Below are 17,415 nucleotides of genomic sequence, written 5' to 3'. Positions count from 1 at the left end.
CATCTTTTTTTTGTCACACCACCCCTCTGCATGTCCTCCTTCACTGAATCCACGAACCTCCTCTGTGGTTTTCCTCTTTTCCTCTTGCCTGGCAGCTCCATATTCAACATCCGTTCTCCAGTATATCCACAATCCTTCCTCTGCACATGACAAAACCATGTCAGTTTTCCAAAGAAAATTATCCCCTATTATCCCCTGTTCCACTATTGGGATCACTGTGAGGAGTCAGAAGTATGAATTTTATAGGTGCATCATAAATGAAGACATTAAAAGACTTAATCGGCTTAAAAGAAAATCGGCTCAAACCACAGAATTTCTGTGACAATATTCCGTTTACAGATGAGACAAAAGTTTGTTTTTATTTGTTTGGAAAAAAATGCACAGCCCTTTGTTTGCATGGAAAAAAACACCTACCCCAAAACCTCATCACCACTGTGACGCATAGCGGAGGTAGCATTGTGATTTGAACTGCTTTGCTACCTCAGGAAGATCTGCAAGAAGTAATAGCCATTTTTTAAATGCTTATTATGGGGCTAACACAAAGACACAGATAACTACTCACACCTACAGCAAAGTTCGAATCACTAACAAGCATGTTTTTGGAAGCAAGCTGGAGTACCCAGGGGAACACATGCATTCACAGGGACAGAAAGCTCCACACAGAAAGGCCCCAGCTGACTCCAGGAAAGGCTTGCTGTGAGGCAGCACTGCTAACTGCTGTGTCAGGCTATTTTACAGTGGAATAGAATGCACAAAATTGAGTGTGAGTCTTTCTTACCATTAAGGAACTCTCCTATGCAGTAACAGGAAATGTTTTAAGAGTTTGTTGTTCCTAAAGACGGTTCTCTGTTATTAAAGTAGTGAGCTAAATTGCTTTTTCCAGCCTGTGCTGTGAATACTAAGTCATATATATGTAGATTGATTTGATTATTATTATTTATTTACTTTGTATTTTTGGATACCTGGGATTTTGGTATGTTTGCCTGAATATAAAGTACTTTGGGTCAGCTATTGTTGTTTTAAAAAAGGTGCATCTTTTTTGTTACTTTCAGTACCAGAATGATATGACACAGCAAAAGTACACCTGATTATTTGAGAAAATCTACAGCAATTTCAGTATACACTGAGCTGGGCAGGTACAGTATGAACAGAGGACATTAAACATCACAGAATACACAGCACTACATGCACCGAGTAAATGTTGTGTTTACCTAGTAGTGTATAAACTGTTTAAACTCCACTAAGATAATTCATCTGGTTTTCCTCGACAAAGAAGCTAGTCTCGCGACACTTTGACGCTTTGAGCGTCATTAAACGACAGTCTGCCATTGGTTGTTACCTAGGTAACGGAGCAATAGCCGCAGCGATTGGCTGAAATACAGCCGTAAAGCACTTCAGCGTTGAGGATGTTGTAGAGTTGTAGCTAACAGTAAACAGAGGTTATCTAATAAAGACAGTAATTTAAGCGGAGGCATTTTATGTGACATTTTGGTGGTTTGGTAACGATTAATTACAATGGCGGAAAAGTTCGATAACCTCGAAGAACACCTGGAGAAGTTTATCGAGAATATTCGACAGCTGGGAATCATCGTGAGCGACTTTCAGCCTAGCAGCCAGGCAGGACTCAACCAAAAACTGTGAGATGTGTTTCACTTTGCTGCTTCCACCGCTAAGATTTCGCAAATAAGCCCCGTGTTTACGTGTCCGGTCGTTTTTCTCTGCAGAAATTTCATGATATCTGGGCTCCAGGACATCGAGAAGTGCCGTCAGCAGCTTCATGAGATCAACGTACCCCTGGAGGTCTTTGAGTGAGTATAATGTGTGCCTATATTATTGTGTATGTCACCTTCTGTTACGTAAATATCTGTATTTTCGTTATATTTATGTTACTTACGGTGCAGTGCATACTAGGTGCCGACCACCGAGCTTTAATATCGCCGTTTTTGTAACTGGGCCAAACCCTATTTAAAAAGTCCTTGATTTTTAAAATGTAATCAATTGGTTGTATTTTGGTTTGCCTTACATGCTTCATATGAGTAATTCGTTATTGATGAGAGCCCCTTTTACATTCATAATTATGATTATGAATGTAAAATCTTTAAATTATTTTTTCAGACCCATTGCCACAGGTGTATAAAGTCAAGCACCAGCTGTGCAATCTGCCTTTACAAACATTTGTGAACAAATTTGTCATTCTCAATAGATAGATTAAACGTCTCCGTGGTCAAGCAGGTGCATGCAGGCCTTACATCAGCAAACACAATAACAAACATCAGGTGAATTGGTGTACAGCACTTAGCCACTGGACTCCACTGTAGCAGTGGAAACATGTTCTGTGGAACAAATCATGCTTCTTTCTTGCAGTCGTATAGACATCCTGATTTTGGTGAATGCCGGAAAAACAATACCCAGCCTGATTGTTTCGTGCCAATTGTAAAGTGTAGTGGAGGAGGGATAAGATTGTGCGGTTGTTTTTCTTGGATCGGCCTGGACCCCTTAGCTCAAGTGACAGGAAATCAAAGTGCTTCAGTTTACCAGCATATTGTGGACAATTCTCCATTTCCAGCTTTGTGAAATTTTTTGGAGAAGTCCCTTTTCTGTTCCAGCATGTCTGTGCCCCAGTGCACAAAGCCAGGCCCTCTCATCTAATATCCAAATCTGACACACTCCAAAATCCTGATGGAAGCCTTCCCAGAGGAATGGAAGCATCCATAGCTGCAAAGGGGCACCACCTCCATATTAATACCTGTGGATTTAGAATGAGATGTCATAAAAGCTCCTGTAGGTGTAATGTGTAGGTGGGCCAGTACCTTTGTCCTTATAGCGTTTCAGTTCTATGCATTTGTTTTGATGCCGCTCTAATAACGAGGAATTTTTGATTACTAAAGTAAATACATAAACAAAAACATCTCATTGCGTCATTAAAAATGTGTCACATTTATTTGGCAAGTTCCTGGAGTTTTATCAAAGAAGGCTGATATATTGTATTTGTATTTGCAGATACATTGACCAAGGTCGGAACCCTCAGCTGTACACAAAGGAGTGTCTGGAGAGAGCCTTGGCGAGGAACGAGCAGGTCAAAGGGAAGATAGACACTTTGACGGTAAGAGATAGTTCCAGGGGCAGTGAGATTCCTCGGCCAATGACTTTTCAAGAATAAGCAGAGTCATCAGCACGTTTCACAGCACGTTTCACTGATTAAACAAGTGTGTTTAGAGTGTTTTAAAGATAAAGGTCCCATTTCATTGTACAAACAACCCTGTACTTGTTATACTGCTGTCTGTTAAGGCAGCCTTGCTGATCGTGATAAAATGATATCCTTGGACAAAGTGCTTAAAAGATTTTTTTTTTCTGCTTCAGTAAAAACTCTGTCCCAGTTATTTGTTCACATAAAAAGACACGAGACAGATTTACTTTGGACAGTACTTGTTGGGTCGTAACTCACTAGTTATTCTTTATACATAAAGTATTTATACATCAACACTAAAGCAACTTCCACTGTCATATTTCTGTTTTATTACAGAAGTTCAAGAGCCTTTTGGTTTCCGAGCTCAGCAAAGTTTTTCCAGAGGAGATGGCCAAGTATAAGGCTATACATGGAGAAGATGCCCCCTCCTAGTGACTAATGTACCATGCCAACCCCCTCCTCCGACCTCCGACCTGTGACTGTTGAGATGAAAAGCCGGAGTGAAGATTTAACATGCAGGATGTGGCTGCCCGCATGAATGCTAATTGTTACTTTATGTATGATGTGATGCTGTCACCGATCCCGAAGGAGAGGGTGTAATTTTTGCTCGGCACCTTGATTCAGCCATTCCCCGTCCTTTCCTTACATTTAAACTTCACATTACAAATCAAAGGCAAGGGGAAAAGAATCAGTTGCTGCAAAGGTACACATTTATTCTCAAGCCTAATATTTTTCCAGGAAAAATAAACACACTTCCAAACCTCCTGCCTGACTCTGCTTTAGGGAATTTATCCCATCAGATGTACATATGGTCTATTTATACTCCAACTCTCTATGTTTTACAATGCATCCTAAACGTTGTTCAACATCTCTTTGTACCACACACAGTTCATGATGATTTGTATTAAGCTCAGGTTTCTACTGGCCGTGATAACTGAATGCAAATGCAAGGTTATTCTATGCCTGATCACTTAGGATGGTCAGAAATGAGTCTGCTCTGTATTTGTAACTTTGTATAATAACATTTGTAAATAAATGATCCTTTTGGATTTTTCGTCTTTTGTCTGTTTTGTTAGTTTGAGACATTTTGGGTTATAAAATGTTGGAGCAAATTATGTTTTTATCTTTGAAATAAAGCCATCTTTATTGATAAATTTAAGTGTCATGAATACATTTTTTTTAATTGAAATTTTCTCATTAATCTGTAATCAATCAGCTTTGTGGAATTTGTCTTAAAATCCTGGGACTGCAATAAAGTACTAAAATGTGAGCAATTGTGTCAGTGGGACACGTGTGTGCACCTGTTAAAGTATCAGTGATGTCTTTGGAGTCATATCAAGTATCACTTCCAGAGCATCTTGTGCAACTACATGGCCTGGATAGGAGTGTCTGACACACGTAGACATGCTGTAGAAGCAGACGGGGTGTGTCATGTGGCAGGTCGCAGCCCGACACGCCTCCTCCTGCTGGGGCTTAACCACAGCGTCACACCCTTGTGCCCCTGGAGGCCAATACTCTGAGGCTGAAGGAGTGAAATGAGCTCTGCTATTGGTTTGTGATATATGCTGCGGGGTAATACTGCCAGCCCTCTTTCTTCGCCAGCCATCCCTGCAGATTTTTCAACACGTGTCTCATTTACTCAGCCTCCACCTTTTCAGGGCAGACAGTATTGTTATGGTGAGAACCCATTTCTGTTTGGTTTCTCAGCTTAAGATTGTTGTATTTACTGTAAGAATGACTATGCAAAATGCAATTTTCTCATCGCAAATAATCATTGTTAATTCAGTTCAGTTCAGTTTTATTTATATAACACCAAAGCACAACAACTCTGTGATCTAACACTTGGCAACAGTAGGAAGGAAAAACTCCCTTTTAACAGGAAGAAATGTCTGGCAAGAACCAGGATCACACACGTTTGCTGAGGATATTGTAAAAACAGTAACATACGACGAGAATACAAAGGAAAGCATTAGTCACTTTATGCCTTGTTTAGCCAGTATTAACACAACAGTAGACAGATGATAACATAGTAAACTGTGTTGTTAAACAGATCCACTTATAATTGAGAAATGAATGTGTCCAAGGTTAGAAACTGTTATTACAGGTCTTTTATTTTTTTACTTTTTACATTTAAATAAAAGAAAAAATGTGGCTAAGGGCTTAATTCCCATGTAATTAAATGGAATTTCAAGGCATTTTATTTGCAATTTAAGTATAATTACATTCACCTACACATGCTTTTTTTTTTTTGACCTTTGTCAATTTTATTTGATAGATACAGTGGAGAGAGGACAGGAAAGCAGGGTCAGAGAGAGAGAGGGGAAGACATGCAACAAAATGCCGCGGGTCGGTTGCTCTCAGCCATATCACTAATATTAGTTAAAATTTTAAGTAATGTCTAAGTTACTATACATGCATAAGTAGTACGTTTTGCATAACTTAAGATATTTAACAGGAAAGGAGACACAAATTCTTGATTTCTTCTATTTTTGAAGAAAAAACAAACAACATTTCCCCATCTTACCTGGTAAGTACGCCGCAATATGAATCTCGCACATTTACATCATTATTTAACATTCGTTACTTTAATGGTAGTCTCGTTACTACTTTATAGTACCCATTTAGTAAGTAAATTTACTTAAATGTACTTATAGCATAATTTTATTTTTGTTTCTTGTAAAAACCTGAAGTGTTACCTACTTATTCTACTGTACTACTACTGTACTTTTGTAGGTAAATATAGTTAAATTTTAATTTCAAATAAAATCAGTGAAATTTGATTTAATTATAAGGGAATTACACCCCACATCAGGGGCGTATTATAAAGTGTTCATCTATTGAGTTTATCCAAACAGGCCCAGATTCAAAACACAGTCCACTTGAACGCCACCAATCAGCGAGCAGCCAAAGACCCAAACAGCTGAAACGTGTCCCTCTCCACAGTTCACACTGTCTTCTTCCCAATAATGAATATTTCTCACCACATGATCACAGCTTGTTCTCATATTATGAGATATGCTGAAAGCAAGTCCTAGGACCCAGCCTATCCTAACGAGGCAACACCTTCTCATCCCCGGATGTCACATAATGCAGTTTTGTCAGATGGTCCTGGCGGGGTCACTTCTGTTTGCTTTCACTTTCCCCCCCAACCTGCTGCTTTGTTTCATTTTCACTTGCTTTTCAGTTTGGCTTTCATTCTCTCCTGAGGTTTTAGCACCAATAACTACTTGATTAGGAAAAGGCTGTGTAAGCCCTTTGCACCAGTAACCACTTGTGGTGAAATACGAGTCACACACTCCTGTCACTCCTGCACATCATGCACTGCTTCCTCATAACAGAGACCTTATTCATAAACTGCATTTCTTTAGGATAAGACAAAAATGAAATTTGGCCCAAACCTGGCTTATCCCCCAGGCTTTGTCTCAGTAACCCAAATGGACATCAGAAAACAACAGATTTCATCAATACAATGTATAGTAACTCCCTTTTCCCTGTAATTATAAAACCAAGTAGAATAACAATTGATACAGCTACATTGATAGATAATATATTCACAAATAAAATTGACTATGAAATAGTAGTTGGACTTCTTGTAACTGATATAAGCGATCATCTTCCTGTTTTTGCAATTTTTCAAAATTATTTTGGGATCAAAACGAAACAAAAGAATCAAATATTTGATATGATACGACATAGAACAACAAGAGCCATTGCTGCCCTCCAGATGGACTTAAAGGAACACAATTGGAAGGAGGTTTTTGCAAATGAAGATTCAAATGGTGCATATGATGCATTCCTATCAACTGTAATTTCACTATATGAAAAACATGTCCTTTAATGAAAATCACTAGAAAGCATCACAGATCAAATAAGCCATGGATCACAAAGGGGATAGAAGATGCATGTACAAAGAAAAAAAAATCTATTTAAGAGATTCATAAAACAGAGGACAAAAGATGCTGAAATAAAGCACAAGTTATATAAAAATAGATTAGTAAATATTATAAGAACAAGTAAGAAAGAATATTAACACATTATTGGAGCAAAGCAGAAGTAACACACAAGAAACATGGAGGATATTAAATAGTATAATCAAAAAGGGCTCAAAAAATAAGAATTATCCAGATTATTTTAAAAAAGATGAAGATATTGTGCTTGATAAAGCTAAAGACATTGCAAATGGATTTAATGATTTCTTTGTAAATGTTGGCTTTAATTTAGCAAAAGAAATTCCAGAGTCAAGAAATAATAACGATCTAAATAAACATATTACTCAGAATGTGTCCTCCATGTTTATTGGTGCTGTAACTCATAGAGAAATAATTAACATTGTGAAGACATTTAAAAATAAAAAGTCCACTGACTGTTATGGTATTGACATGATATTAGTTAAAAGTATTATAGAATATATAGTGCAACCTTTCGCATACATTTGTAATCTGTCCTTTCAAACTGGTGTGTTTCCCTCACAAATGAAAATAGCAAAAGTTATTCCAATCCATAAAAATGGAGAGAGATGTCAGTTTACCAATTATAGGCCAATATCAGTACTCCCAAAAGTTATTTGTTAATAGACTTGATCGAGAAGCATAATCTCCTAAGTGATAACCAATATGGCTTTAGAGTGAAAAGGTCCACTTCGATGGCAGTGATGGAACTTGTAGAAGGGATATCTAATGCTATAGACAATAAGGAATATACTGTTGGTGTTTTTATAGACTTAAAAAAGGCGTTTGATACAATTGATCATTCTATATTAATGAATAAACTAGAGAGATATGGCATAAGAGGGATAGCAGACAAGTGGATGAAAAGTTACCTGGATGACAGATATCAATATGTCGAATTCAATAATGTAAAATCTAAGCAGTTGAAGGTAGCTTGTGGTGTTCCTCAGGGCTCTGTGCTGGGCCCTAAATTATTCATATTATAGATAAATGACATATGTAATGTTTCCAAACTGTTAAAATGTGTATTGTTTGCTGATGACACCACTCTGTACTGCTCAGGTAAAAACCTAGAACAGCTTCTGACTACAGCGGAAAAGGAGTTAAATATATTAAAAACCTGGTTTGATGTAAATAAGTTATCGTTAAATATAAAGAAAACAAAATTGATTATTTTTGGCACTAGACAAATGAAAAATGTATCTAAAATAAGGGTTAATGGAATTGAAATTGAAAGACTGTACAAGAATAAATTTCTTGGAGTGATAATTGATGATAAGCTGAGTTGGAAGTCTCATATAAACCATGTGAAAACAAAAATGTCAATAACCATTGATTTTCTCTACAAAACAAAGCATGTCCTGAACAAGAAATCATTATACACACTTTATTGTTCTCTGTTGCTTCCATGTATGACTTATTGTCTGGAGATATGGGCTAATGCATATAAAACAAATACTGTTCCTATTTTCAAGTTACAAAAAAGAGCTATAAGAATTATAAACCAATCAAACTATATAGAACAAACTAACATTTTGTTTATTAATCTGAATACCCTGAAATTTTATGATTTAGTTGAATATAAAATGGCACAGATAATGTGTAAAGCACAAAATAACTTGCTTTGCCACAGTACTCAGAAGCTGTTTAAAGTCAGAGAGAGTCAATGTGACTTAAGGGGAAGAGATTTCTTAAAAAAAAACAAGATAAGGACAAATATAAAGCAGAGATGTGTTTCTGTTAGAGGAGTTAACCTGTGGAATAGTTATGACAGGGATTTAAAAAGGTGGAGTTCATTTTCCTTGTTTAAAAACAAGTTTAAAAATAAAGTATTAGAAAAATATATAAATCAAGAATGAAAAGAGCAAAAATAATAATACTGGAACTCTTGATTGTTTTTCTTTGATGTAGTTACTTATCTAAGGTGGAAAGTTTTTGTTTGTTTGTTTGTTTTTGCTTTGCTTTGTTTTATGCTTTGCTTCGAGCCCTGTGTACAGGAGCTGCATGCTAAAAGATGTTTTGTTAAAGCGTAATAAGCAAATGCTTCAGCCAATACCTTTTGATTAGCCTTGTCTTGTGCTTTCTTGCTTTGTGGTAATCTTTATTCTGTATTCACTGAGATATTTAAATGCTAATCAATAAATCAATAAATCAAATCAAATCAAATTAAGTATTCATAAAGGTAATCGGAGCACTACTTATATAGTGTTTATTGATTAATTCTATTTATGCTCAAAGTCACTAGAGCAGACAGAAAAGCCATAACTCTATCTGTCAAGTGCAACAACCTCAGGTGCGTCACGTTAATGATGTTCAAACTGTGTCACTCAAAGCACGCTGATCATCACTGAACAGCCTTCAGCTGCCTGTGTTCCTCCCCTCTTTGCTTCAGGCTTCTTCTTCTTTTTTCCCACCCCACTCTCTGTGTGCACAGATGACGAACATCCTCACTGCAGTGGCTGCGGTCAAGGGCACCTTTTCAATCCAATAACGAGGCAGTTTGGAGAGACGAGAAACTAAATTAAATGTTTTTTTAAAAAAAAATCCAGTTTGTGTTTGTGTCTGTGCACCTTGACATCTCTTTCATTGGGTGACACTGTGTGAGCGTATGCGTGTCGTGATGCTTGACTAACCAGAAAAGGGGAAAAGCAGAGGCAGAGACTATTGTACTGTAAATATGTCTCTGTGAAATACTGATGTGTGTTGGATGACTCACTGGAATTGACTTTTTCTCCTTTTTCTTGCATCAAGGTCTTCTCCTGCAAAGGTCTTCCCTCTTTTTCAGCGGACACTAGTTTTTGTATTTTTGATGGCTTGACTTTCTGAATTAGCAGAGGAGCAGCTGTGTGTCTTAAGAGTATGAGAGGGGTTTATTGAAATGATTCATGTGGAGGTGGATCCTCTTCCTCCGTTACCATGTGTCATCTCACAGCCTGAAATGGTACTTTAACACTGAGGACATTGCTCATGTAGCACTCTGGGTGGAGTAAATAGTGTAATTGCCTGTGATATTTTATTTTGTCTCCTGGAAGAGCCCTCAGCTCTCCAATTTCATGGTGTAAATAGGATGCTCAACAAACTGCCTTCGAAAAGCTAAGAGGTCAGTGCTCCGTGCCTTTGATTTAGTCCTGCAGGTATCACATTGTTAGGGTGTTTGGCATATCACATTCTCTGTGGCCTTTGCAGTCTGTAAATACTTAACTTGGTTCCTTGAAAATCTGAATGTTGGTCAAAGTAAGGTGTTAAATAATGACGCAGAGTCAGTGATCATCACAAGATAAAGCAACAATTTCTTAAAGTCTGCAGCTGTGGTCGGAGGCTTATATGCACTCATCATGAGCGTGAATATCATAGTAATTTAGAGCCTTTAATAATCTATTTGAAGAGTGATCGTACCACATACATCTTTAATGACTTTAAAAAAGAAGAATTTGGTGTACAAGATTTAATTTATTTAAGATTTTTTATTATCCACACAGGGTCAAACTATACCTACAGGCTCAGCTATACACATACACTGAGAGTAAGTGGTGCTGAGAGTTCTACACTATCTTTACTTGACAAGGTCAAGGCTATCATAGGTCAAGGGGATCATGATTGACTACGACTGGCAGTTTCTCTCTGTAAGCATGAAAAACTTCGATTTGTTTGACAGCACTAACTGGATTAACCAATACTCAGAAGAACAGGTAAGTCCAAGGAACCCAGTGAAGATATAAGAAGAAGAACGTTCTCATTTCATTACTGCGTAAATGAGAGAAAATCTAAAATAAATTCAAACTGACCCAATTCATGTTTTTTAAGCCATTAAAGGCCATTAAAGGTGGATGTTGTACAGTCATCTCGATTAGCGCAGGTCACTGATGCGGAGCTCTTCACTGTGTTAGTGGTGTTAGTACCCTTTGAACAACAGTCCATCCAAAATATTCACACTACAGTTTTATTCACTGTAAGTATTATTAGTATTTAGTCTTGTCTTGTCTTTGCAGATGTACTATATGTTAATGTTACAAGGGGCAGCGTCAAAAATACACGGAACAATCAGTAATGTGGGAGGATCAAAGAACGTAGGAACCGTCACAGTACTGCAGCCAGGCTGAGCCTTTTTTAGCCTCTCCTCGAGCCTGTTTCTGCTGGAGGTTTTCTCCTGTTAAAAGGGAGTTTTTCCTTCCCACTATCACCACACCAAGTCTTTGCTCATAGGGGGTTGTGGGACTGTTGGGTGGTAGAGTTTAAAATAAAACGCCTTGAGATGACTGTTGTTTTGCAGTGGCCCCACATAAATAAAAATGGTGAACATGGTGAACTCATGGTCATCTTGCTTAAGTCAACTTTTCAACCAATCACTAGTCAACTCTTATAAAGTGTCATCAACACAGGAATTGTGCTTTTTGGCTTTTAAATCCAGCTTTATTGTGGAATACCAGATTGTTTAACCTAAGCAAATTGTTTGGATGACATCACATTTCTGAGTATCTGAATCACAAATAGACAAAAACAAAGCGATGCAGAGTCATGGTAAAAGAATTTTGTCTTATCAGGAAACAATAAACACTCATCTGAGCTTCAGCAGATCTTCAAACTACATGAATAGAATTTTAAATGAACTACAGAACATGACACCATTGTCATTATTTGTTTTAACAAAAATCAATCCAAAAGAAATTAAGAGGAGCCATGTATTGCTCATCAAATCCACTCGGTTAACTCATTATCAGCAAGTGTCAGGAACTCTAAAAACTGCTAAAAACTGAAGCTTTGTTTGCAAGCCTGAAGCGTTCATGTGTCCATTTACATAATCAAATCAAGGAGGAAAGACCTCACAGCGGTGGAGGGTGATGACTTGGGAACCTTGCAGTCGTTGAGGTTACCATGAACTCCTATATGTGGCAAAGTACTTTAGAGTCAAATATGGGGCCATCTGTCCAACAACTAAACCTTAACCAGAACTGGATAATTAAACAAGACAATGATCCCAAACAGCCAATCAGAATGGCTGAAAAAGAAAGTAATCAAGTGACCATGTGTAAGTTGAAATTTTAGAGATTTTAAAATCCATTTTCCATTTCTTCATCTTAATTCGAATCACTTTTCCATCTTCTTCTGTAGAACATTTAGCATCTGTTGTGCAGCCCTTTCCCTTTGTACCTGTTGACTGTTGAGGCCTGCAGAGGCTTGGTTGTGCTGCATCATTTCTGTAATGTATCACATTTTTCTCTTTTGCTTTGTGTGTTCAGGACTGGGAAGGCAGTTGAAATGTAAAATCCTCCTGTGCCCTTGAGTTGGTGCAGAAAACACAAAGGCGGAGGCTGCTGCCTTTGATGCTATTAGCATAATGTCTTTCTGATGCTAATGCTAAGTGCCTCGGACTGACCGCCGAAGCTTACACGCCCCACGGCCACGATGAGCTTACATGGCTGTTGATCGCCCTCTCCCTCGCTCTTCTCGCTGCTATTGTGATCACTGCCTGTCTTGCCTCAGCTTAGAGACATTCACCTCTCACCGAGGGTCAGGAGGCGGATCCCCTCTTCCTTCTGTCGCCCTGGTCACCATGGAAACACCCCTCCCATTTGCCATCACCCACCCTGTGCCCCTCTTATCCCTGGACAATGGCCTTTGCGAAGCATGCGCCAGCGCTGTATGCTAAATGTTAAAAATGTGTACTTGTGCTGGGGGTAATAAGTCTTTCGTCATCGTGGCTGATTCATGCCAAAGTCCTCCAGAGCTCAGATGTGAACTGCAAAACACAGCGGGACAGCCACGCTCCTTCATACCGCTTTACGAACATCTCTTAACTCCACGCAGACACACAAATACACACACACACACATACAGAGTGTGAGTCAAGTTGAGGAGGTGAGCGAGGCCTCATTGTGTTTTAGATTGTAAAGAGACGCAGCAAACAAAGGCTGCAGAGGAACACGACTACTGAGAATCTACAGAGATTGAGCTATTGCTCATAGTGGTATGAGCACCGGCAGCCACACTCAGGGGCTGCCAGTGTCTGCTTGAATGTGCACATGTGTGTGTGCATGTGTGTGTGCGCATGTGTTCAATTATGGGGCTGTAAAGAGACCAGATGAAATCCATAAAGTTACCCAGTGATGTGTGCTGCATGACACTGTCACTCATTGAATTATTATGCTATTAAAGATGGAACTGAATAGATGGAGAACCTTTCATTTTTCATTCATTTTGTGTCCCAATTGCTTCTGTGTGTCCATTAAGGTTTTTTCTTTTTTCAAAAGAAATTGTGGCAAGGTTGATTTGCTAGCAAGCAGGAAGAAGCAGAAAAAAGAACAAGAAAGAAGAGAGGGGAGGAGAGAATTTAGAATTTCCCTCTGGTTTAATTATCTGAGCCAACACCCCCCCCCCCCCCCCCCCCAACACACACACACACACACACACACACACACACACACACACACACACACACACACACACACTCTCCCCTGCTGTTAAATGTTAGAGGTGAAAATACGAGCAGCGTGTGTGTAAGATGCATGTGTGCGAGCGACTTTTCATTTCCCTGTGTGTGTGTGGCACGCACAACAATCCGCCGGGCATGGCAGCAGTGCAGAGCAGGGAATAAGTGTCATCCCACTGTAATGTTTAAATGTTGCTCATTACACTCTGAAAAGAGCAAATCAATCAGTTTCATCACCTGCTGTCAGCGTGTGATTACTCAACTCAGTGAGCATCATATTCATGGTTCAGATTTACAATCCACTTGTGTGAGAACCCCTCCCCACCCCAGTGCACCGTTTATCGTATGAGTGGAGCATCTAAAACTGTTCTCTCTGTTTAAACACGGCATGGGAAGACTTTCTGTGGAGATTCTCACACCATCGCGATGATGACCATTGGCAGAGGCTGTTTTAGCCTCGGGCTGTGAATTTTCAGGATGTTGAGGAAAAGCTCTGAAGGTTCTGTTTATCATAAACTGTGTGTTTTGCAAAGGGGTGGCTGCATTAAATTGATAGAGCTTACCTTTTCTCACAGCAGACATTTTGGCTCTTGAAGCAGCACAGCTGTAGGCAAAGACATCAGCGAGGGCACAGTCCAATTAAATGTTCCAGTTTGCCGGAGCACGGCACGCCAGGATCTTTGAAATGGCTAACCCAAATGCACCTGTGCTCCTTCTGTGACATTACAGTTTTTACATTTTTGCTGTGAAAAGGCTTCAGAGATGATTTCTGATTGATGACCAATTGTGCAGGTCTGGAGAGTCTCGATCCATCTTTTGAAATTTTGAGAAAATAACTCGATATTTTGAGCTAGCTCTTCCATACAGGAAGCTCTGTGAAGGAACGCCATTTCTTTGTTACGCAGAGACAGAAGGTGGAAAGCATCAGCTGTCCAACAGTTTCATATGATTCAATACCTTTTATGCAGTTATCGTTAACTAGAAGATAAAAGTTCAATAAGGAGAGATTGTTAGGATGGATGGATGGGTTAATTGATAAACAGAATTCAGCCAAGTTATTTGGTGATTGGACTTTGATGGCCCATCATGGCTGAATGGATTCTGCTCTGATTAATGTGAAAGAGGTGGAGATGGGCTGCTTGAGGGAGTCTGCAAAGGAGAATGACAGACGAGCAGTGACAGTACTGTGGAGTGAAAGCTGATTGGCCTGAAGATTGGTGGGCAGAAAGATAATTGGATTAGCTTGGACTAGAGCAGTGACGTTAGCAATGAACTTGACAGTGTGGGAAAGTGGAAGTGATGAAAAGTGCAGACTAGCCATAAACACCTGGGTATCAGACAGAATTAGCTTCAAGATGATCCTTCTACTATACCTTTATGACAGAAGACAGTCAAAGCTGGAGAACCTGGTGCCCATTTGATCACATTTGCTAAACCTTGGGAACTCATTGATGCTGTCGCAAAGCGATTTTGAGTGCACGTGTCTTCAACATCTGCTTCTGGGTAACAAGGAAATAACGTTTCTTGGAGCTACCTGATTGGCAGAGTTAACTCTAATATTTCAATGTATCAAATAAATATTTTGCGTTAGTAAGTCATTTTTTTTTTACATTTTGAAGCTTCCATGGAAAAGTTTTTAATTGCAGCAGCGGAAGTTTCCTTTGGTCTTCTGGTCTATGACTTTGGTAACATTTCTCTCACGGGTTTATCATCTTGAGTACAAGTTTTGAGTCTTCTTTAGCTGAAGATGGAGCTCATTTAGTAAATTAAGGTACCACGTAAAGAAAAATAGACAAAGTGGGGTATGATTATTGTTGGGCTTTCTTGTGACTGACATTATAGTGACATTTAGACTATATGGGTCAAGTACTGGGCCATTGACACATTACACAGGAGCTGTTTGGCCATGAAAACCATACCATGAAGCTTCCAGCCGTGTTACGTGCCTCAACACATGGTGACTGGGCTCTGTAATTTCACCCAGTCTGTCGCTGTGTGGCTGAGTTGCTGTGGTTCCTACATGCTTCCACTGTCTTGACTGACTTGTTATGAACGATCTTGTTATAATAGTGGTATCCTATTACAGCACTTGAATTGATGCTATGTATGTATGTAATAATGGTTATATTCACCTGTAGCTATAGAGCTATGGTGGGGTGTGGTTTGTGGCTCATCTGCAGGGGAGGGGTGGAGCAGTGGGTTCAATGGACAGTGCCAGGGGAGGCTGGTGGGCACAGCTGTTATGCATCACACTAACTACGCCTTGCCTGTTTCAGCAAGAGTGCTGTGTATGATGCAGTGAGCAACACAAGGCAGCTGCAAAGCTGTGCACGTCTACAAAAAGCAGAACAGTACAAATAAACATTACTGCAACGCCATGTGCGCCAGGTCCTGTGTGCTACAACAATCTAAACTAACCACAAAAATGTTATTTGATCCATTTTAATCTAAACAAAAACTACTAGGCAAGGGCTAAAGTGCCCTAGAACAATCTGGAATTATGTTCCAGCACCTTCAGTTAATGAGCAATTCAGTCTGATAGGCAGGTTTAATACATGCTGTCCAATAAGATAATTTTTCATCTGCTTCCAGCTGATGGCGCAGAGATGCTTGCTCAGTAATAAGAAAATAATGACATCCCACGGCCTGCTTACATCTTCAACACATCGTTTTTCCTTCTGTTATGGATCACTAGCGCTGCTGTTGTTTTCTTGTGCTGTGCGTGCATTTAGGTTTTGACTTGCTCCTGAGTTCACAAGCCCTGACGATACATGGAGGACACGCCCGTCCTCTATTTCACTACCCAGCCTTTGGGCTTGATCTGGGGATCCTAAAACTGTGGATCTCGGAACCCTAGCTTGTGTTACATTCACTTCGCTGTCTCTCTGGTTAGGTTTAGACCCTCCAGTATTACATAATACTAATTTACTTACAACATCCTTCTTCTCACTTACAAATCCCTCCCATCTGTCTGACTTCTTTCACCCATACACCCAGTCTCAGACCCTGCAGTCCTCAGCCATGGATCTGCTTTTTGTCCCTCCCAGCATACAACCACTCCAAGTTGTACCGCCATAACTTTATACAGTCTGGGGACCTTTCACACCCCTTCTCTAGAAGCTGTCTTACAGCTTTTCCTGCTGATAAGGACCATTCATATATATGCAGCAAAGTAATTATGTAAAAGATAAACAATAACAATTAAAACAAAGAAAAGTTCCTATTTTTTCCATTATCTACTGTAGAAAAGGACATTTTATGTGAATCACAGTGAGTCACCAGAACTTTGTATTTATATGGGCTGAAAGATTTGTTTTATTTACTACAGCAGCATTTCTATATCATGTAGTTAAACTGACATGTACTGTAGAAATTACGTTTCGTCTTTATGATTTTAAATGGGATTAAATATGCAGTTAAACACCTTTACACTCCCAGAAAGGGACAGTTTTGCTGGTCCAGCCCACTTCAGACCAGAGTGAACGTAGCCCATGCTGTATAATACACTCCTGGTTTATAGGGAGACCATTTTCATTCCCATTTATGTGACAGCTGTCTCATAGTACAGCTGCTGATGGACACCATCAGCCATAAACAATCGATAATACATTATATTGCTTAGAAAATCATAAATAATACAAACATAAGCTACAAATATGTCATTGGTGGAGTTGGTAGTGTCTTTGCTATAAGTGCGTGGCTGCTTTTAGCACTCCCCGAAATCAAAGATATATCAGTAAATGTGCGGCCAGCAGGGCAGGAAACAGCAATCACTGCTTTTTGTGAGCAGTGAAGATGAAGCATTTTAGAAAATCCGGATGAAACGCAGCTGTATTATAACAGTATGTAACACA

At 39.2% G+C, this 17,415-nt stretch overlaps 1 protein-coding gene across 1 annotated transcript; it reads left to right on the top strand.

The window, feature by feature from the left end:
* The first annotated feature begins 1,333 nt into the window (after window positions 1–1,333).
* On the top strand, window positions 1,334–4,241 carry med10 (mediator complex subunit 10). Its single transcript, XM_026156167.1, has 4 exons — window positions 1,334–1,637; window positions 1,725–1,808; window positions 3,001–3,103; window positions 3,524–4,241. Exons 1-4 carry the CDS (start codon window positions 1,516–1,518, stop codon window positions 3,617–3,619), a joined length of 405 nt encoding a protein of 134 aa, XP_026011952.1. The 5' UTR covers window positions 1,334–1,515; the 3' UTR covers window positions 3,620–4,241.
* The last annotated feature ends 13,174 nt before the right edge of the window (window positions 4,242–17,415 follow it).

This window comes from Astatotilapia calliptera, chromosome 22, assembly GCF_900246225.1.
Source record: "Astatotilapia calliptera chromosome 22, fAstCal1.2, whole genome shotgun sequence".
NCBI lineage: Eukaryota > Metazoa > Chordata > Actinopteri > Cichliformes > Cichlidae > Astatotilapia > Astatotilapia calliptera.
This window is presented reverse-complemented; position numbering and strand designations above follow the sequence as displayed.

What these genes read in the sequence shown, in the direction of transcription:
- med10 (XM_026156167.1), top strand. Translation starts at nt 1,516, where the DNA reads ATGGCGGAAAAGTTCGATAACCTCGAAGAACACCTGGAGAAGTTTATC. An exon ending in GCAGGACTCAACCAAAAACT is followed by an intron (nt 1,638 to 1,724) that starts GTGAGATGTGTT and finishes TTTTCTCTGCAG; the next exon opens with AAATTTCATGATATCTGGGC. An exon ending in GGAAGATAGACACTTTGACG is followed by an intron (nt 3,104 to 3,523) that starts GTAAGAGATAGT and finishes GTTTTATTACAG; the next exon opens with AAGTTCAAGAGCCTTTTGGT.